This window comes from Panthera uncia (assembly GCF_023721935.1).
Source record: "Panthera uncia isolate 11264 chromosome D3 unlocalized genomic scaffold, Puncia_PCG_1.0 HiC_scaffold_9, whole genome shotgun sequence".
Taxonomy (NCBI): Eukaryota; Metazoa; Chordata; class Mammalia; order Carnivora; family Felidae; genus Panthera; species Panthera uncia.
This window is the reverse complement of record NW_026057587.1, coordinates 2,155,368-2,171,682: the sequence shown is the minus strand read 5'-3', so window position 1 is coordinate 2,171,682 and position 16,315 is coordinate 2,155,368. Positions and strand designations below refer to the sequence as shown.

At 52.6% G+C, this 16,315-nt stretch overlaps 1 protein-coding gene across 1 annotated transcript in view; it reads right to left on the bottom strand.

The window, feature by feature from the left end:
* The window catches only part of LOC125915017 (transmembrane protein 132C-like), a 105,409-nt gene extending 93,267 nt beyond the window's left edge, over positions 1 to 12,142 (bottom strand). Inside the window, exons 1-2 of the mRNA XM_049620639.1 lie at positions 12,075 to 12,142; positions 10,938 to 11,344 (exon numbers count right to left, since the gene is read on the bottom strand). Of these exons, the coding sequence (XP_049476596.1) occupies positions 10,938 to 11,344; positions 12,075 to 12,142 (475 nt within the window). The remainder of the gene's footprint in view (positions 1 to 10,937; positions 11,345 to 12,074) is intronic.
* Positions 12,143 to 16,315: the final 4,173 nt, after the last annotated feature.

Sequence of the window (16,315 nt, the reverse complement as noted above, 5' to 3'; positions counted from 1 at the left end):
CACCATGGATGCTGGGAGGGGGAGGGTGTCCAGGGGCCACACCATGGCCGGGGAGACAACTGACCAGTAGCAGGGAATGACAGACTCCGGCAAGAAAATGGCATTTTGTCATCAGGACATCAGCGCACTAGACGAAAACACCGAGTTTGAAGGAAAATGGAGAGGGCCTGCTCTCAGAGTCAATTCTCTGCTTACAGTTATAAAGGGGGAAAAGAAGGAAAACGGTCACCTGAGGCTGTGCACTGACCCAAAAGATTCACAAACACGTGGCTACGCAGGGAGCAGGAAGGAGGAAACGGCGCTGGAGCGGAAGAAACCCCCCAAATGGAGATCTCCCCCAGGATCCGGTTTCTTGCTCGTGAGCGAGGATGCCTCTCAAGGCCGCCTTCTGTGGCTGAGGCTCCAGAGTCCGGGGGCCCCTCTGGGTCCTGGGTGGGCGCCTGGCAGGTGGCAGAAGGGAGAAGACCTCACTGCCCCTCTGCTGTAGTGCCCGGTCCCCGGCCCGCCCCCGACGGAAGGTCTGATGCAGGGAGGGAGGCGGGGAGGGGAGGAGGAAAGTCAGAGCTAAGGGAAAGCCAGAGAAAACCACTGTGCGGTGCGGGTGCCCGGGAGGGGGAGGAGGCGTGAGGGCCCGGACGCGGCCGCGTGTGCACACGGCCGGGGGACAGGGTGACCTCCCGCGGGCTGCGCCTCCGACTGATGACAGCTGCCACAGGCAGCCGCCCCACTGGCTTCTGGTTTCCCTCGTGTCGCTCGTTTGCTTGGCTGGATAGACTCGTGCCCACCCGGCGTCTCATAGGGCCTGCCCGGTCTCTGGGCCACGACGCCCTCTGTACGATGACCCCGGGCTCCCGAGACCAGCACGTCCCAGGCCCGGCCAGTCTTCACCTCCGTTCTCTCTCTCGTCTCGCCCCTGACTGGCTCAGGGCTGGGCAGGGACCCCAGTGAGCGACGTGAGATGTACTCCATCAACTCTTTCTATGATCATTTGGGAAGCCACTTCCTTCTTTTGATAATATTTTTAACGTTTATTTATTTTGAGAGAGAGAGAGGGAGCAGGGGAGGGGCAGAGAGAGAGGGAGAGAGAGAATCCCAAGCAGGCTGTCAGCTGTCAGCGTGGAGCCCAACACAGGGCTCGATCTCACAACCCTGAGACTGTGACCTCAGCTGAAATCAAGAGCTGGATGCCCAGCCAAGTGAGCCACCCGGGCACCCCTGGGAAGCTGCTTTCTGTCCTTCTATTTTTTTAATGTTTGTTTACTTTTGAGAGAGAGAGAGAGAGACAGAGTGCGAGCAGGGGAGGAGCAGAGAGAGAGGGAGACACAGAATCGGAAGCAGGCTCCAGGCTCCGAGCTGTCAGCACAGAGCCCGACGTGGGGCTCGAACTCACGGACCATGAGATCGCGACCTGAGCCAAAGTCAGACGCTCAAGGGACTGAGCCCCCCAGGCGCCCCTAATGTTTTATTTATTTTTGAGAGAGACAGAGACAGAGCTTGAGTGTGGGAGGGGCAGAGACAGGGAGACACAGAATCAGAAGCAGGCTCCAGGCTCTGAGCTGTCAGCACAGAGCCCGACGCGGGGCTGCAACTCACAAGCTATGAGATCACGACCTGAGCCAAAGTCAGACACTCAAGGGACTGAGCCCCCCAGGCGCCCTGCCACTTTCTTTTTCATGAGTGCGCTCTGTGAACAGGACGTGAAGCTGGAGGGCCCCTGGTGACAACGACGACCACCCAAAAACGCAGCCAACACAGAGGGCATGGGAGAGAACAGACAGCCAGGAGCTATGTCTGGTGGCAGTAACTGACCCCTGGATCCAGCAGTGTCTGAAGCCCACACAGGCTTTTCAGTTACCTGAGCAACATCATTTATTCTACCCGCCTTCTTTTTCTTTTCCTTTTTTTAAAGTCTGTGGCTTTGATTCCATGCCTGCAAGTCAGGTTTTTCACTATTTGCAACCAAGGGAGTCAGGACTGATCAAGGGATTTGGGGCGTTTTGGTGCGTTTTCAAAGACCACCTCCCTCAGGGAGGAGGGAAAACCTGTCCGAGGGCTTCAAACACAACCTCATTGTTCCCACTGGAGATGCTGCTCCCAGCACCGCATCCTGTTTATGGGGTGAGGTTTTGATTTTTTTTTTTTTTTTTTTTTTTTTTGGCTTCAAATCATCACTTCGCTGGAACGCCAAGGTTAGAGCAGAAGTAGCCTTCTGTTCTGTGTCTGTGGTGGGGATGGCGGGTGACTGCTTTAAACTTCCTTTGTTTGTTTGGAGAAAACGAGAATCCCTCGTTGCCTCGAAGAGCTGCTCATCGACCACCATATGCCCAAGTGGGTAGTGTTATATCCACACGTCTACTGCTTCTGAGTCCGCAGAGACCGTGAGGAAACACGGCGGAAAGCAGACATTGTAATTAAGGGGCCGGAGGGAGGCACCGAACAAGAACGACGAAAAGTCCGCAGCAGAGCTGGGTGAAAACTTTAACCTAGGAAAGACGAGAGAGCTGTTCTCGATGGTTCTGATACTCTGGGGACCCAGGGGAGAAGGCAGGTATCACGGGGATTAGGAGACTAAGCCAGACAGAATCACATCTAAGCTGCATTTAAGCATGAAGTACGTCAAGGGAGGTCTCAGAATATAAACCACCGGCTCTCTGTTTAGGCTGATAATGAGTGGACACCTTCACACTTGACCAGAGTTTCCTGTTCTCTGATATTGCCATGCTCACTGTTCTTTCTTATACATGATGCCCAGTTACTTAAAAAATATCCACGGGTAGCTTCTATCGGATCACGTTGTGTGATTCCCCTTCTCCGTGGCTTTGGTAATTATGCATATCCTAAGAGCTATGGTTTAGTGAGCTTTTTCTTTTATCTTTCTTCTTTTTTTTTAAATGTTTATTTATTTTTGAGACAGAGAGAGACAGAGCATGAACGGGGAGGGTCAGAGAGAGGGAGACACAGAATCGGAAACAGGCTGCAGGCTCTGAGCTGTCAGCACAGAGCCCGACGCGGGGCTCGAACCCACAAACCGTGAGATCATGACCTGAGCCGAAGTCGGACGCTGAACTGACTGAGCCACCCAGGCGCCCCTAGTGAGCTTTTTCTACGTGCCTGATCTCGCCGGCTATGATGGATGGAATGGTGGCCGCCAAGAGCTATGTGCACATGGGACCTGTGAACGTGACCTGATTTGCAAAATGGGTCTTTTCAGACGTAATTCAGTCCAAGATCTCAGGACGACTTCACCCCGGGGTAGGGTGGGCCGGAAATCAGTGACAGGTGTCCTCATAAGACAGAGGGAAGAGGTGTGCAGAGAAAGCTACGTGAGGAGGAAGGCAGAGGCTGGGGGGATCCAGGTGCAGGCGGGGAGCACCAGGGGTCAGCAAAGCAGACAGAACAAAGAAGGGTCCTCCCCCAGAGTCTTCAGAAAAGCACGGCCCCTCCGGCACCAGAGTTCAGATTTCAGGCTCTGCAACTGAGAAAGAATACGGTTCTGTCGTACTGAGCTGCCCAGTTCGGCGTCACTTGTGACAGCAGCCTCAGGAGACTAACGCCCGGTGCTAAGGTCTCCCACTGGCTGTTCCCTCCACATTCTCAATAATCCTGCAGAGCAGGTGTTATTACTGCCACGTCGTGAAACCGAGGCTGGATGGACAGGTGCTGATTTCGCATCCAGCGCCCATCCCACCGCCTTGCGTAACAGCTCCTCCTTTTTCGTCCGGGAGAAATACCCTTTCCCCTTGAATACGAAATGGTGAAAGCGGCCGTCACAGGGTCTTCACCTTTTCTGCGCAGACAGGACCCTAGGCAACCAGTTCTCAATCCTGGATACACCGTGGAATCCCCAGAGCAGCTTCAGAAAACTAAGTACGACCAGCCCCGCCTTGATGCCCACCCCTCGTCCACCGCTACCAAAGATCCTCATTCAATCAGTGTGGGGTAGGGCCTGGGGATTAGCATTTTTGAAAGCTTCCCAGGTAATGCTAAAGTTCGCCCAGGGTTCTAGACTTTCTTTCTCCCTAGATTCTAAAACGGGAGCACAGAGATAAAATGAATAAAATGATGGCAGCACCGTGAGGCAAGACATCAATTATAAGAAGGCAACTTCTGACCCCTTTACCTCCAGGATCATGCGCTCCAAATCCCTGTTTCTCAGGCGGCCCTGAGATGTTTCTGTGGCTGACACAGGCTTCTGACCAATGCATCTAGGAAATGACACAACAAAGGCTCAAACTTAAGCTTCTCCTTCTATGGGACTGAGCCTGCCTACCTGATCCATAAGTGACAGCTCTGCGTGTGGCTGACAACAGGAAGGGTGCTGAAGAAGAAAGAAAAGGCATTTTATGTAGAGAACGCGTGGTCTCCTATGTGGACCCTTTGAATTGCCTTAGCATTGCAGACATTTGCAATTGTGAACCAAACACGCCTAACATCACCGCTAAGAACATCCTTAATCAGTGGCAAAGGAACGTACACGCTGCAGAAGACAAGGAATCAGTCACTCTAGGAGAGTATCTAGAACCGCTGTCCTGGAAATTTTGCTAATTCAGACTTGGCTGTGTTGTATTTCACCTTTGTTCTCTCCTTAAAGGCAGTTAACTTCTAAATCCCTAAGGTGTTTAAACACTTTTGTGCAGCTCAGCACACAAGCAGGAGACAGAACAAAGTCCCGCAGAGAAAACTGTTTCAAGGGTATAAGAAGTACCCACTCAGAAACCAAGGCAAGCCAATGAAACATGATTTTTATCCTTCCTCAAAGTATACACAAATAATCTCTAACTGAAAATTCTCTTAGCGATTCCTAGGGTGTAAGATGTATGCACTTGAAAAGGATTATACATAGAGGGAAAAAGTATTGGAGGTACACTGTTTTAAGTTTCTTACACAACATTTAAAGCAGCATAACACATGGTGAATGTAGGCTTTGATGAATTAAAGATGTATTTTGTAAACCTTACAGCAATGACTAAAATTTAAAGAGGTAGGAGTAGTGAGCCAATATGGACATAAATGGAATCATGAAACATATATACAATACAAAACCATGCAGAAAAATAAGAAAAAAAGGTAAAGAACAGGGGGATTATAAAGAAAACAAAGAGCAAGGTGGTGGATTTCCATACAAACATATCAATAATCACATTAAATATAAATGGTCTAAACACAAAGATTAAAAGACACAGATTAACAGATGGAATGAACAGGCAAAACCCAACAAACGACATTAAATATAAAGACACAGGGGCACCTGGATGGCGCAGTCGGTTGACTGTCTGACTTCGGGTCGGGTCATGATCTCATGGGTTGTGAGTTCAAGCCCTACCTTGGGTTTACTGCTGTCAGCGTGGAGCCCGCTTCAGATCCTCTGTTCCTTTCCCTCTCTGCCCCTTCCCCACTCACGTTCTCTCTCTCAAAAATGAATAGGGGCGCCTGGGTATCTCAGTCGGTTAAGCTTCCCACTCCGGCTCAGGTCATGATCTCACGGTCCGTGAGTTCGAGCCCTGCGTCGGGCTCTGTACTGACAGCTCAGAGCCTGGAGCCTGCTTCGGATTCTATGTCTCCCTCTCTCTCTGACCCTCCCCCGTTCATGCTCTGTCTCACTCTGTCTCAAAAATAAATAAACATTTAAAAAAAAAAAGAATAAACATTTATAAAAATAAATAAATAGATTAGTTAAAAAAAAAAAAAAAAGATTTTACAGGGGGCGCCTGGGTGGCTCAGTCAGTTAAGTGTCCAACTTTGGATCAGATCATGATCTTGACGTTTGTGGCTTCAAGTCCCACATCAGGCTCTATGCTGACAGCTCGGAGCCTGGAGACTGCTTCAGATTCTGTCTCCCTCTCTCTCTCTGCCCCTCCCCTGCTCACACTCTGTCTCTCTCTCTCTCTCTCAAGAATAAACATTAAAAAAATTAAAAAAAAAAGATTTGACAAGCGCAAACACTAATCAAAGGAAAGCTAAGGTGCCTATGTTAATAGCAGATGAAACAGACCTCAAAACATTTTTCCAAGGATAAAGAAGGCTATCACATAATGAAAAAGAGGTCAATTCACCACAAAGACATAACAATACTAGGTGTGTATGGACCTAAAGCTGTGTTTCAAAATATACGAAGGAAAAGCTGACAGAACTTTAATGAAAAACAGACAGCTGCAAAACAGAGCTGGAGATCTCAACACTCCTCTGAGTAACTGACGGAAGAAAAAACTAAAGTCAGTAGGAATAGGAGGTGCCTGAACAACACGGTGAACATGTGAAGCGTCCCTGTGACCGTGGGCTAGGCGAATACTTCTTCAATGTGACCCCAAATTACCAAGAGTAAAATTAACACAGCAAACGTCATTAAAATTACACACCTTTGCTTTTCCAAAAACACAGACTGGCAGAAGATCTCCGTAAACATGTATCAGATAAAGGACTCACAACCATAATATATAAAGGATCCTCCAAGATCAGTAAGAGGAAAAACAAGAACCAATAACATACATGGGCAGAGATCGGAAAGAGACATTTCACCGAAGAAAACAGAAAACAGCAAATGATCACAAAGAATGCTGAACACCATTAGTCATAAGGCTGACAACCAACACCTCAAAGAAACACCACTGCCCCCTCCTAAAACTATTAAAAATCAAAGAAAACAAAATGGCGAGCAGTAAGCAGTGATGGAGACAGAAATCAGCTGGGACTCTTATACCTTGCTGGTGCGAATGCAAAATGTCACTACGTACGAAAAGAGTTTGCAGTGTGATAAAGTTACACATCCACTAACCGTAACAGCTGGCAATCCCAGTTCCAGGTTCATACACGAAGAGAATAAAAAACTACGTCTGCGTGAAAACTTGCTTGTGAGTATTTACAGTGACGCTTTGCATAATTACCAAAAGCTAGGGGTAATCCAAATGTCCCTCAACTAGGAAACAAACGAGTGTGACCCAGGTGTCCGACAGAATGTCACGTACCATCCAGAAGGAACAACCTGTTGTACTGGATGTGGGTGAATATTTATTCAGTGCGCTGTACTAAGCAAAAGATTCGAAAGCTGCATCATCTCATGACCCCATTTTTACGGAATTATGAAAAAGGCAGACCTATAAGGACAGAAAAGGGACGAGCGGCTGCCAAGGGCTGTGGGGAGGCCACCCGGGGCACAGACGAATTTTGGGGAGTGATGGAAATATTCTGCACCATAACAGTGGTGGTGTTTTGCAGGAGTACACAGGTTTGTCGAAACATATAACTGTACTCAAAAGGGTGAATTTTACTGTATGCAAATTATATCTTAATACATCTGACTTTTAAACAAAGTGGATTGCTATAAAAAAAATTCTATCCATCAGACTTTCCATTTATTCCATTAATTCAGTAATACTCCCTTTCACTCCAATTAATATACCAAAGACTCGTTTTTATTAACCTTGCTTCTCATGACTATGGATGTATGAAATGTCTAATACATGCAGAGGCTTTGTTTTAACCTCTGCTCATGGAGGTGCTAACTACTAATATAATTGAGAGTTCTGAGTTCTCTGCCTGATGCTGGCCACTCTTGTGATTAAGCGAACAGTGAGACAAAGGAAGAAGAAAGAGCCCGAGGCCCAAGTGGCTGGGGGAGGGCAGCAAGGAGGGGAAGCAGGTGAATTATCAGCCCACCCAGGAGGCACTCCTATGTCCAGCTTTGGCACAGTGGAGGCATATGGAAATGTGCACCCAAGGTTGAAGTTGTAAATCCTGCTTTAATCATGAATTCTCCCAATCTGGGGAGCCCACTCACTTTCTAAAAAACAACACCTGGGCACCCAGGGGGCTCAGTCGGTTAATCGTCAGACTTCGGCTCAGGTCGTGATCTCACGGTTTGTGAGTTCGAGCCCCACATGGGGCTCTGTGCTGACAGCTCGGAGCCTGGAGCCCGCTTCAGATTCTGTGTCTCCCTCTCTCTCTGCCCCTCCCCTGCTTGCGCTCTGTCTCAAAAATAAATAAAAACAAACAAACAAACAAACATTTTAAGAACCTCGAAATCCCAAAAGGTCTGCTTGTTTGGTCTTAATTCACTTGGTGGCCAGTGTGGACCCAAAGCGAAGTGAGCCTCAGGGCACCTGGCTGGCTCAGACGGTAGGGCATGCGGGTTGTGAGTTCGAGCCCTACGGTGGGTGTAGAGAGGACTTAAAAATAAAATCTTTAGAAGAAGTAACTACACGCATCAATAAATTAAATAAAGCGAAGCAAGGCGAGGCTAGTTGGGGTATTATCCTCCTTTACGTACTTGCACAGTTCATGCAAAATTACCAATGTGTGCAGTTACAGGGTCCAAACCCACACCCAGCCTGGGGGTGCTATACCGTAGGTGTGTGCGACCCTATGCCTCTGGCCAGCTAGCTCTTCAAAGGTCTCAGTATTTCTGAATCTTGAAGCACATCGGGCCCCACAGACTTCAGAACAGGCTGTGGTCTCGTGTGACCTTCCCCAGGGTCCTGTACGCGACCAACAAGCATGAGTACATTCTGGGGCAGCCTCTCAGCCCACCGAGGCCCCTCCCGCTGCCTCATCTGGGGTCAATTCCTCAACCTCTAACTGAAGGACACTTCCCCTCACCTACCCGAGTCTTACTTACATCTTAGGTCTTAAATCTTACGAAGACTCCCTTCTTTCGTCCTGGCTATTTATAGAACCTCCCAGGAACAAGGACTCTACTCTAAACCCTGAGACTTGCAGAGACTTAAATCCACAGTGGAAAATAAACGTACAATTGGTACTAAACATTGATCAGTGGTTTCAAGGATTCTAGAAATCAGCACTTAAATCCTCTGGCAGGAAGAGTCAGAGAAGGCTCCCCCCCCCCGCCCCCCCCCCCCCCAGCCAGCACAGATTTAAATGAGGGTGGGGACACTTTCCTCTCTAGAAGAAATCTCACTTTTTCTTTGGGGAGGCATCAGAAGGGAGCTGCCGTGATGCTTTCGGTCCTGGGAAACAATGAAAAACATTTGACAGGGGATGAGTTGCCGGCCGCAGGCCCCCGAACCGCAGCTGAAAACTGTCAAGCAGAAGGAAGCAAGGAAAGGAAAATCAAGGTGGTGCTAAGCCAGGGAGGGGCGGCTGTGGGTAGAGGTGGGAAATCTCCATCCCTGTAGTCTCCGTCCCTCCAACCCTTGCTGTGCAAATAGCATTTTGAAAATAAAACTCCCAGGCCCACTTTCCCACCAAATCTCTGCCCTTAGCTTCCTCTACATGGGCATTTGTAAGGGTACCTCTTCTAAATCACAGTTAGAACCCTCCAGATTGGGGGGTGGGGGGGGCGGAAAGAAGGGATTTAATTAGGAGAAGCCCACAACTTACTTTTACAAGGCACCTTCAGCACCCAGACTTCTGGCCTGATTACATCCTCTAGGAGGCGGGGAGTAAACCTGATCAGGGGCTCTCACCCCTTGGTCACTTTACAATGACCCCACCTTCCTCTACATCATTCGTCCAGCCGCTTTCCCATCCCAAAGTCGCCGGGAAATATTTGGGGAAGGGATTTCTTTTTTAATGGCCACTTTACATGTTGGGAAACCGAATCCTACAAATGATAGGACCCAGAGCTATAACAGCAGAATTAAGGCGCCAGATGCCGAATGTTTGCTCTTTCAGATAAAACAGAAAAGTATCCCCAGCCCTTGGCGCGCCAGCGCACACTGCCGTCTACCTGGGGCTCTGGGAGAAAGGAACACTGTTCGAGAAAACAACGACTCTGTCCAGGCGGTGCGCCTGGGAACCTGCAGCCTCAAGGCACGCAGATTTCTCTGGAATTTCGGTCGGTGCTTAAGCACTTTGGAAAAGCAAATGCTACTTTTTAACCTCAGTTGGCAACTTGTGTCTCCCGACGCCTTAGCGGCCCAGCCCGCAGAGCCTGGGCCGGGAGAGAGCCGGGATTCTCCTCGGGCTGCACTCGGCCGGGCCCGGGCCGCGGCGCCGCGCGAAGGCGCAGGGACGCCTGTGCCACCGCCGTGTCACCCTGAGACCCGGGTCTCCCGCCCCGCGCGCCGCCGGCGGCAGGGGAGCGCCCCTCTCCTCTTCCGCGCCCGGCCAGGCAGCCGGGACTCCGCACAGCGATGTGCGCGCCGCAGTCCCCGCCCGCCCGCGGCCCCGGCGCCGGAGCCCGGCCGGGAAGGGCGCTTCCGGGCCCGGGCCCCGCTCTCCGCGCCGCTCCCGCCGCTGGCCCCAGCGCACACGCCCACGACCGCCACGACAGTGGCAGCGGCACCCTCCGTGAGCCCTCTGCGCGCCCGGCACTCGCTCGCCGCAGCCTCCCCAGCCTTAGGCAGGGTCGTCGTCCCCATTGCCGAGATGAGGAGACTGAGGCGCGCGGCCTCCGGGGACCGAGCTGCCGGGAAGCCCAGGTCCCGGGCCGCCACCGCGCCCCCCACCTTGCCGCACGCCCCAGGCGCGCCGCCTCCAAGGCGGGCTCCCGCCGGGGCCCCCGCGAGCGGCGCGCGGAGAGCGCGCGTTCCTCCGGGGGTCGAGGTCGCTTCTCGGGACCCCACGGCCGGGGCGCAAAGGACCAGGTCCGCCCTCCTGGACCTCCTGTCAGTGTGACCGACCGGGGGGGCTGGGGGGGGGGGGGCAACGAGGCAGGCTCCCCGCTCCACAGTGTGACCGCTGGGGCTGGGTTAGGTCCGCACGGAATTCGGGCCTGGGGGCCACAGTGCCCCCCCCAGCCACGCCCCCCCTCACCCCTGGGAGGCACCCAGAACCCGGATAGAGCCGACCAGCGGAATTTGCCCAGACCCCACTCACGCGGCGCCCAACCGGGTCCTCCCGGCTCGGGAAGGGCCGCTGGGTGCCCGGCACAGGCGCTCCGGGTGGGAACAGAGCCCTCCCCAAGGTCCCGGCGACACCCCGCCTTCCGGCTCCCCCCGCCCCGGCTCACCGAGACCCGGGAACTTCCCGCCCCGCCTTACCTTTGCCCAGCAGCGCGCCGAGCACCAGGCTGAGCGCCCCGCACAGCGGCGCCACCGGCCCGGGGGCCGCGCCCTCGGAGCGCATCCTGCGTCCCGGCAGCTCAGGCCGCCCTCCGCCCGCCCGGGGCGCAGCGCCGGCCCGCCGTCCCCGCCGGCTGTCCCATGCCCGGGGGCGACCCCCGGCTGCGAGTCGGCCGGCCCGGCTGCGGATCCGGTGGTCGCGCCTGCCCCCGCCGTGGCGACGCGGCGGCTCCGGATCCCGCGGCAGCGCGCGCTCTGGCCGGGACAACTTTTCTCCAGCCGCCGCCGCAGCCGCCGCCTGCCCCGCCCACCCCAGGGCCCGCCCACCCCCGGCCCGCCCCCCGGCCCCGCCCCCGGCCCCGCCCCGGGCCGGGGCCCAGCTCGCCCTGCGGGGAGGGGCGCGCGGGAGGGATCCCTGGTGGTGGGAGGAGACCCCGAGCGCGGAGAGCCGGGACTCGAGCCGCCCCCGGGGGTCCGCTCCGCCCGCGTGCGGCCGCCCGCCCCCCGCGCCCTGCGGCTCACGTCCCGGAGACTTCGGCGCAGGGACCCGCGCCTCAAGATGGAGCTGGACCCTTCCCCGCGCCGCCCTCCCGAGGCCGCGGCGGGGCGAGGGGTAGGCACTGCCTTGCACCTCGATTTCCGGTCATCCCTGGATTTTTTTTTGTCTTGAGAGCTGGGGACATCTGGAATTGGAAGTCTCGTGCATTCGCTGCGGAAAGCTCTGGACAGATCATTCAGTGGGGAAAGCCACGGGCGGCACCGTGTAAGGGGGGACCCGGGTGCATAGGATACAGAGGCGTGTGCACATGTGTGTGCGTCTGTGTGCCGTATCTCTGGGAGGGGGGCTGGAACCCCGGGGTGGGAGGCTCATTTCCCACTGTGTATCCTTTCATACTGGTGCGCGTCGCCCCCACCCCAATGAGCTTTTTACTAACTCTTCGGAGGACGGGGGGACGCTCCCCTCTCCTTGCCAGACCTGATCCTGCAGTGGCTAGAGACCTGAGGTTCAGACGAGGAAGATGTGCACCGCCCCCCGCCACCACCCTACTCATGCAGCGCTGCTCTCCCTGCGCGCGGGCATCGCGGCCGCTTGCCTGGGCTTGCCCGTGCGGTTACTGGTTCTCGTGGACCGCGACGGGGGGCGGGGGGCGCTGAACGATCTGCAGGCGGGACCCCAACTCCATCTCGGGATGCATTAGGAGCCCAGAAGCTTCTCCGGGAGGCCCAGCCCTCCCCAGCCGCGCCTTGCGGTCCCCTGGGATCGGTGTCTGGGCTCAGCGGGCCTGCTCTCACCTGGGCTGGCTTACCCCAGCCTCGGAAAAGAAGCCTGACTGTGCCTGGCCACCAGAGCCTGGAATGAATTTCAAATAAGAGGAAAAGAAAAATATTTGATGGAACGAAGAGAAACGATCGTAGCAGCCGCAGACCCATTTCTCCTGACCGGGCTCAGTCACAGAGGAGCAGGTGCCTGGCTCGAGGAGAAACCAGGGGTGTCGGGGGGCGAAGGCTTGGAGCGCACTCCCAGCTCGGGGCCCTTTCTTCTCCCAGCCAGCGTGGCTGGGACCCGGGACTGGCTTTTCAAGGGAAGAGCGCTCACCGTTTTTCTCAGCCCCTCCACATGCCTGTCGTGGGGAGACGGCTAGGCGGCAGGAAAAAGCAGCCAGGCCTGGGGAGGCCTGGGTGGCAGAGGCTTCATTTCTTAAGTGGATTATGCTGATAATTGCCCAATTCTCCAGTTCATTCCGCTAGTGTAGACAAACCTTGGGAAGCACTCATAAAGTAGACTCGGGCCCCTAAAATGGAAAACACATTTCCTTCTCATTTTTATTTGTTAGCCTAAAGTCACTGGAGAAGAAATATTTTTCATTTAAATGTTTCCAGCCTCGGTGAGAGATACAACTTCTCTATTATTCCTGACTGAGGGGTTAGGATCCTCTCTCCCTCCTGTCTGATAATAGGAACAAAACACCCCAAATTATGCCCTCCACAGTCCCCTGCCCCTCTGCACTTCATCTGCCCTGTGACCTTCTAAACACCAAACAAACTTGCACACAAAACTGAACAAACAAAAAAGGAGGATGCGGTCAGGTTACTTTTTTTTTTTCTTTCTTTTTAGGAAAATCCCCCCCCCCCCAAATGGAGGTGAGAATTTAGACATTCAGGCTAACAGTTTCCTGTATTTATTTTGTTTAAGGCATGTATTATTTAACCCCCAAATCATTAATTCCTTAACTTCAATTGCTTCCAGATGCGTTTCTGAATTTCATAGCAAACACCAGAGACCACTAATCCCCTCAAAGGCTATTGCGAAACTCCCCGTGGGCTGCGGGCACATGGAGACAATTAACATGATTTATACGGCACAAGAGCTATTGGAAAGAGGAAACCTTCTGCCTCCACATGTGCCTGGGGTTCCTAAGTCAAAGAGTAACTTCAGATTTTATGTTGTTCGTGCTTACGTTCCAAATCTTTAGTATCATGTCAAACGAGGGATGCAATTCTTGAAGTTAACTCAAGTGTTTCCCGTAAGGTCTGCCTCTAGATGGGGGACCTATAAGTATTATACATACACCAAGAACAAGGAAGGTAAGGGCTATGTGTTGGCCTCATGAGGCAGCTATGGTTGTCCTAATGTCAAGTCCTTACTACAGTACTTGGTATTAGAGAGAAGGAAGGGAGGGAGGGAGGAAGAGAGGGACAAAGGAAAGGAGAGGGGAGGAAGGGAAGAAGGCATGTATTTGTCACCCTGTGCTGACATTTTTCTTAATGTTTACAGCCATCATCTCATTTAAGCCCTAATGGGAGAACTACTGTCCTTTGGTCTTTTATTCACTCACTCAACAAATAGCTGTCTGTTGCTCACCATTTTTCAGTCCCAGATATGGGGTCCTAGCACTGAGCCAAACAGATGAAGGTCCCTACACTCATGGATCTTACAATGCAGGAGGCAGATTCTAAAGAAATATGAAAAGAAACCCATCCTATAAGACAGCAATTTCTGCAAGAAGGGCTTTTCGGGCTGAGAAACCCAAAGCACAAAGGCCAGGAGGTGGGAGAGCCAAGGGTCCCATTTTTCCTTCCGTGGCCTCTTGGAGGACACAGGCAGCAGAGGAAGCCTGGAGTTCACTAAGTCAGCTGAAGGCACACGGGGGTTGGAGGCTCACCCTGGGAGTTAGGGGCAGAGTCCTGCTGTGGAGACAGAGAGCAGTTAATGCCGCCTGCTTCAGATGGTGGCGAAGGTCCTACGGATGGATAGTTTGGGTGATGGGAAAGTAGCAAGAGCCCGTGGCTTTGGCCCAGGCCACTGAGTACCTAATACACCCGTTGGAGAGGTAGAAAACACAGGGGTAAGAGGTCGTGGGGGCACGTTGGGACAGATGGGGCTACCGAGGCTCAGATGGGAGCTGGAGTCACATGCTCCTAGACGGCAGCGGTGGCATTCAATGATGAATGAGCGCTCCACCTGCCCCAGAAATGGCATGGCCGGTTTGCAGCCCCCAACTCTGAGTTAAAATTGGGCTTGATGTCGGTGAGAGCCATAAGCCTCGGCTTCTCTCTTCTGACAAACTCCAGGATCTCAACCTGGCTAAGGTGGAACAGGGTAGGGGACGTGGAGTGTAGAAACAGCCCATCCCTCCTCTCACCTCCATCTGTCTATGTACAGCTTCCCCATCCCATGTCAGCCCCGTGGGGGAAGATGTCCGACCTGTCCATCCCATGTTCCCAGCCCTGCGAGTGTGGGCACAGAGATAAACCCCTGTCCAGAGAGCAGCTATTGCAAAGCTGTAGATTACTACGAGGAAGCTGAGTTTCCCACATTTTACCTTCAGCTCACTTAGCCAATATTAGTAAGGATAATGGTAACAGTAATGGCGATAACGTTTGTTAGGTGCTTGCTAGTTGCCAACGGATCCTGTTGACAACCTATGGATACGTACGTTTATGCTCCCATCTTACAGACCAGGAAACTGATGTCAGAGTGGTTATTGGGCTCAGTCAGGGTCACCCAGCTAGGAAGTGGTCGACCTGGGTTTGAATCTAGGCCGTCTGTAATCATTCGCTACGCTGACCTGTGTTCGGGTGTGTGCTCACATCTGCCCATTCTCTACACCGGCTGTCTCGGTAACCTGCATTAAGTCTCCCTTGCTGGACCTTTCTATTTTGAACAAACACTAAAAAAGTATTCCTTTGTAACTTCCACCAGTGTGGCTGTGCTGCCCTGTTCTCTACCCACACTCAGCCTCTGTGGAGATTAATCTTCCCTGGAGGGAACACGGGCCCGCTACGTCAGCCAAGATGCAAAATGCAGGTGACTGTTGGCCTGTGAGGACAACTTCTAAGACGGATGCTCAAGTGTCCACACCGACCCTTATCCTGTGTCCCTCCTGCCACCTGCTGCCTTCCCAGACTCTCATCGTTGTGTTCAAGACCCGCGGAGATTTTCTACCCATTGCCTTTCAACTCAGGGTCCAAGGTCAGCAAATGGTCCTTGTGGTATAGGAACTGAGTAATGTTTGAGATTACGTTACAAACAGAAGTAATCACACGGACATTTCCTTAACTGTATTTGTAGCATCATCATCATCATCATCATCATCATCATCTCTAACACTTCTAGATCTTTCATTTTGTGCTCAGCACTATTTTAAATACTTTGACAAATACTCTGACTCATTTAATCCTCACGATAATCTGATGACGTTACTATTGTCATTAGCCCCATCGAACAAAGAAATGGAGACACGCAGTTGAAGCAACTTGGTCAATGTCACAGAGCTAGTAGTTGGCAGACCTGGGATTCGAATCCAATCAGTCTGGCTAGAGAATCCCTGTCAACAATACCCAGACCTTACTGTGCTTATGCACTACCTTGGGAACTTGTTAGAACGTTGATTCTAATTCAGTAGGTCAGGATGGCGGGCTTACGCTCCACATTTCTAACAAGCCCCCAGCTCACCTTGAGGCTCTGCATCAGGGGACCAGCTTTGGAGTACCAATTCCCCTAAATCATTACTCCATTGTGCTCCCTACATAATTATCCAAAGTCATATTCTTCCAACTACTTTTTATCTGAAAATTTCACCAAAGTGAAACTCTTTCCTGTGTCTCAACACAAAGTAATCACAACCCCATTCAGTGTATCACATCATTCCAGAAGAACCATGAGATTAGAGGGTCTGTTATGCCATCGGTTGAGGACAGATACTTCATACCGACCGCTCACTAAACTCAACAGTCAAAGGGGATGGACACAGGGACTGGCTTTGGCCAAGGTGGCGGCTGCTCTGTCACCCGGGGCCCTGAACGCATGAGCAGAGTTCCCTGCCAACCAGCAGTGGTCACGAAAATATTGAAGG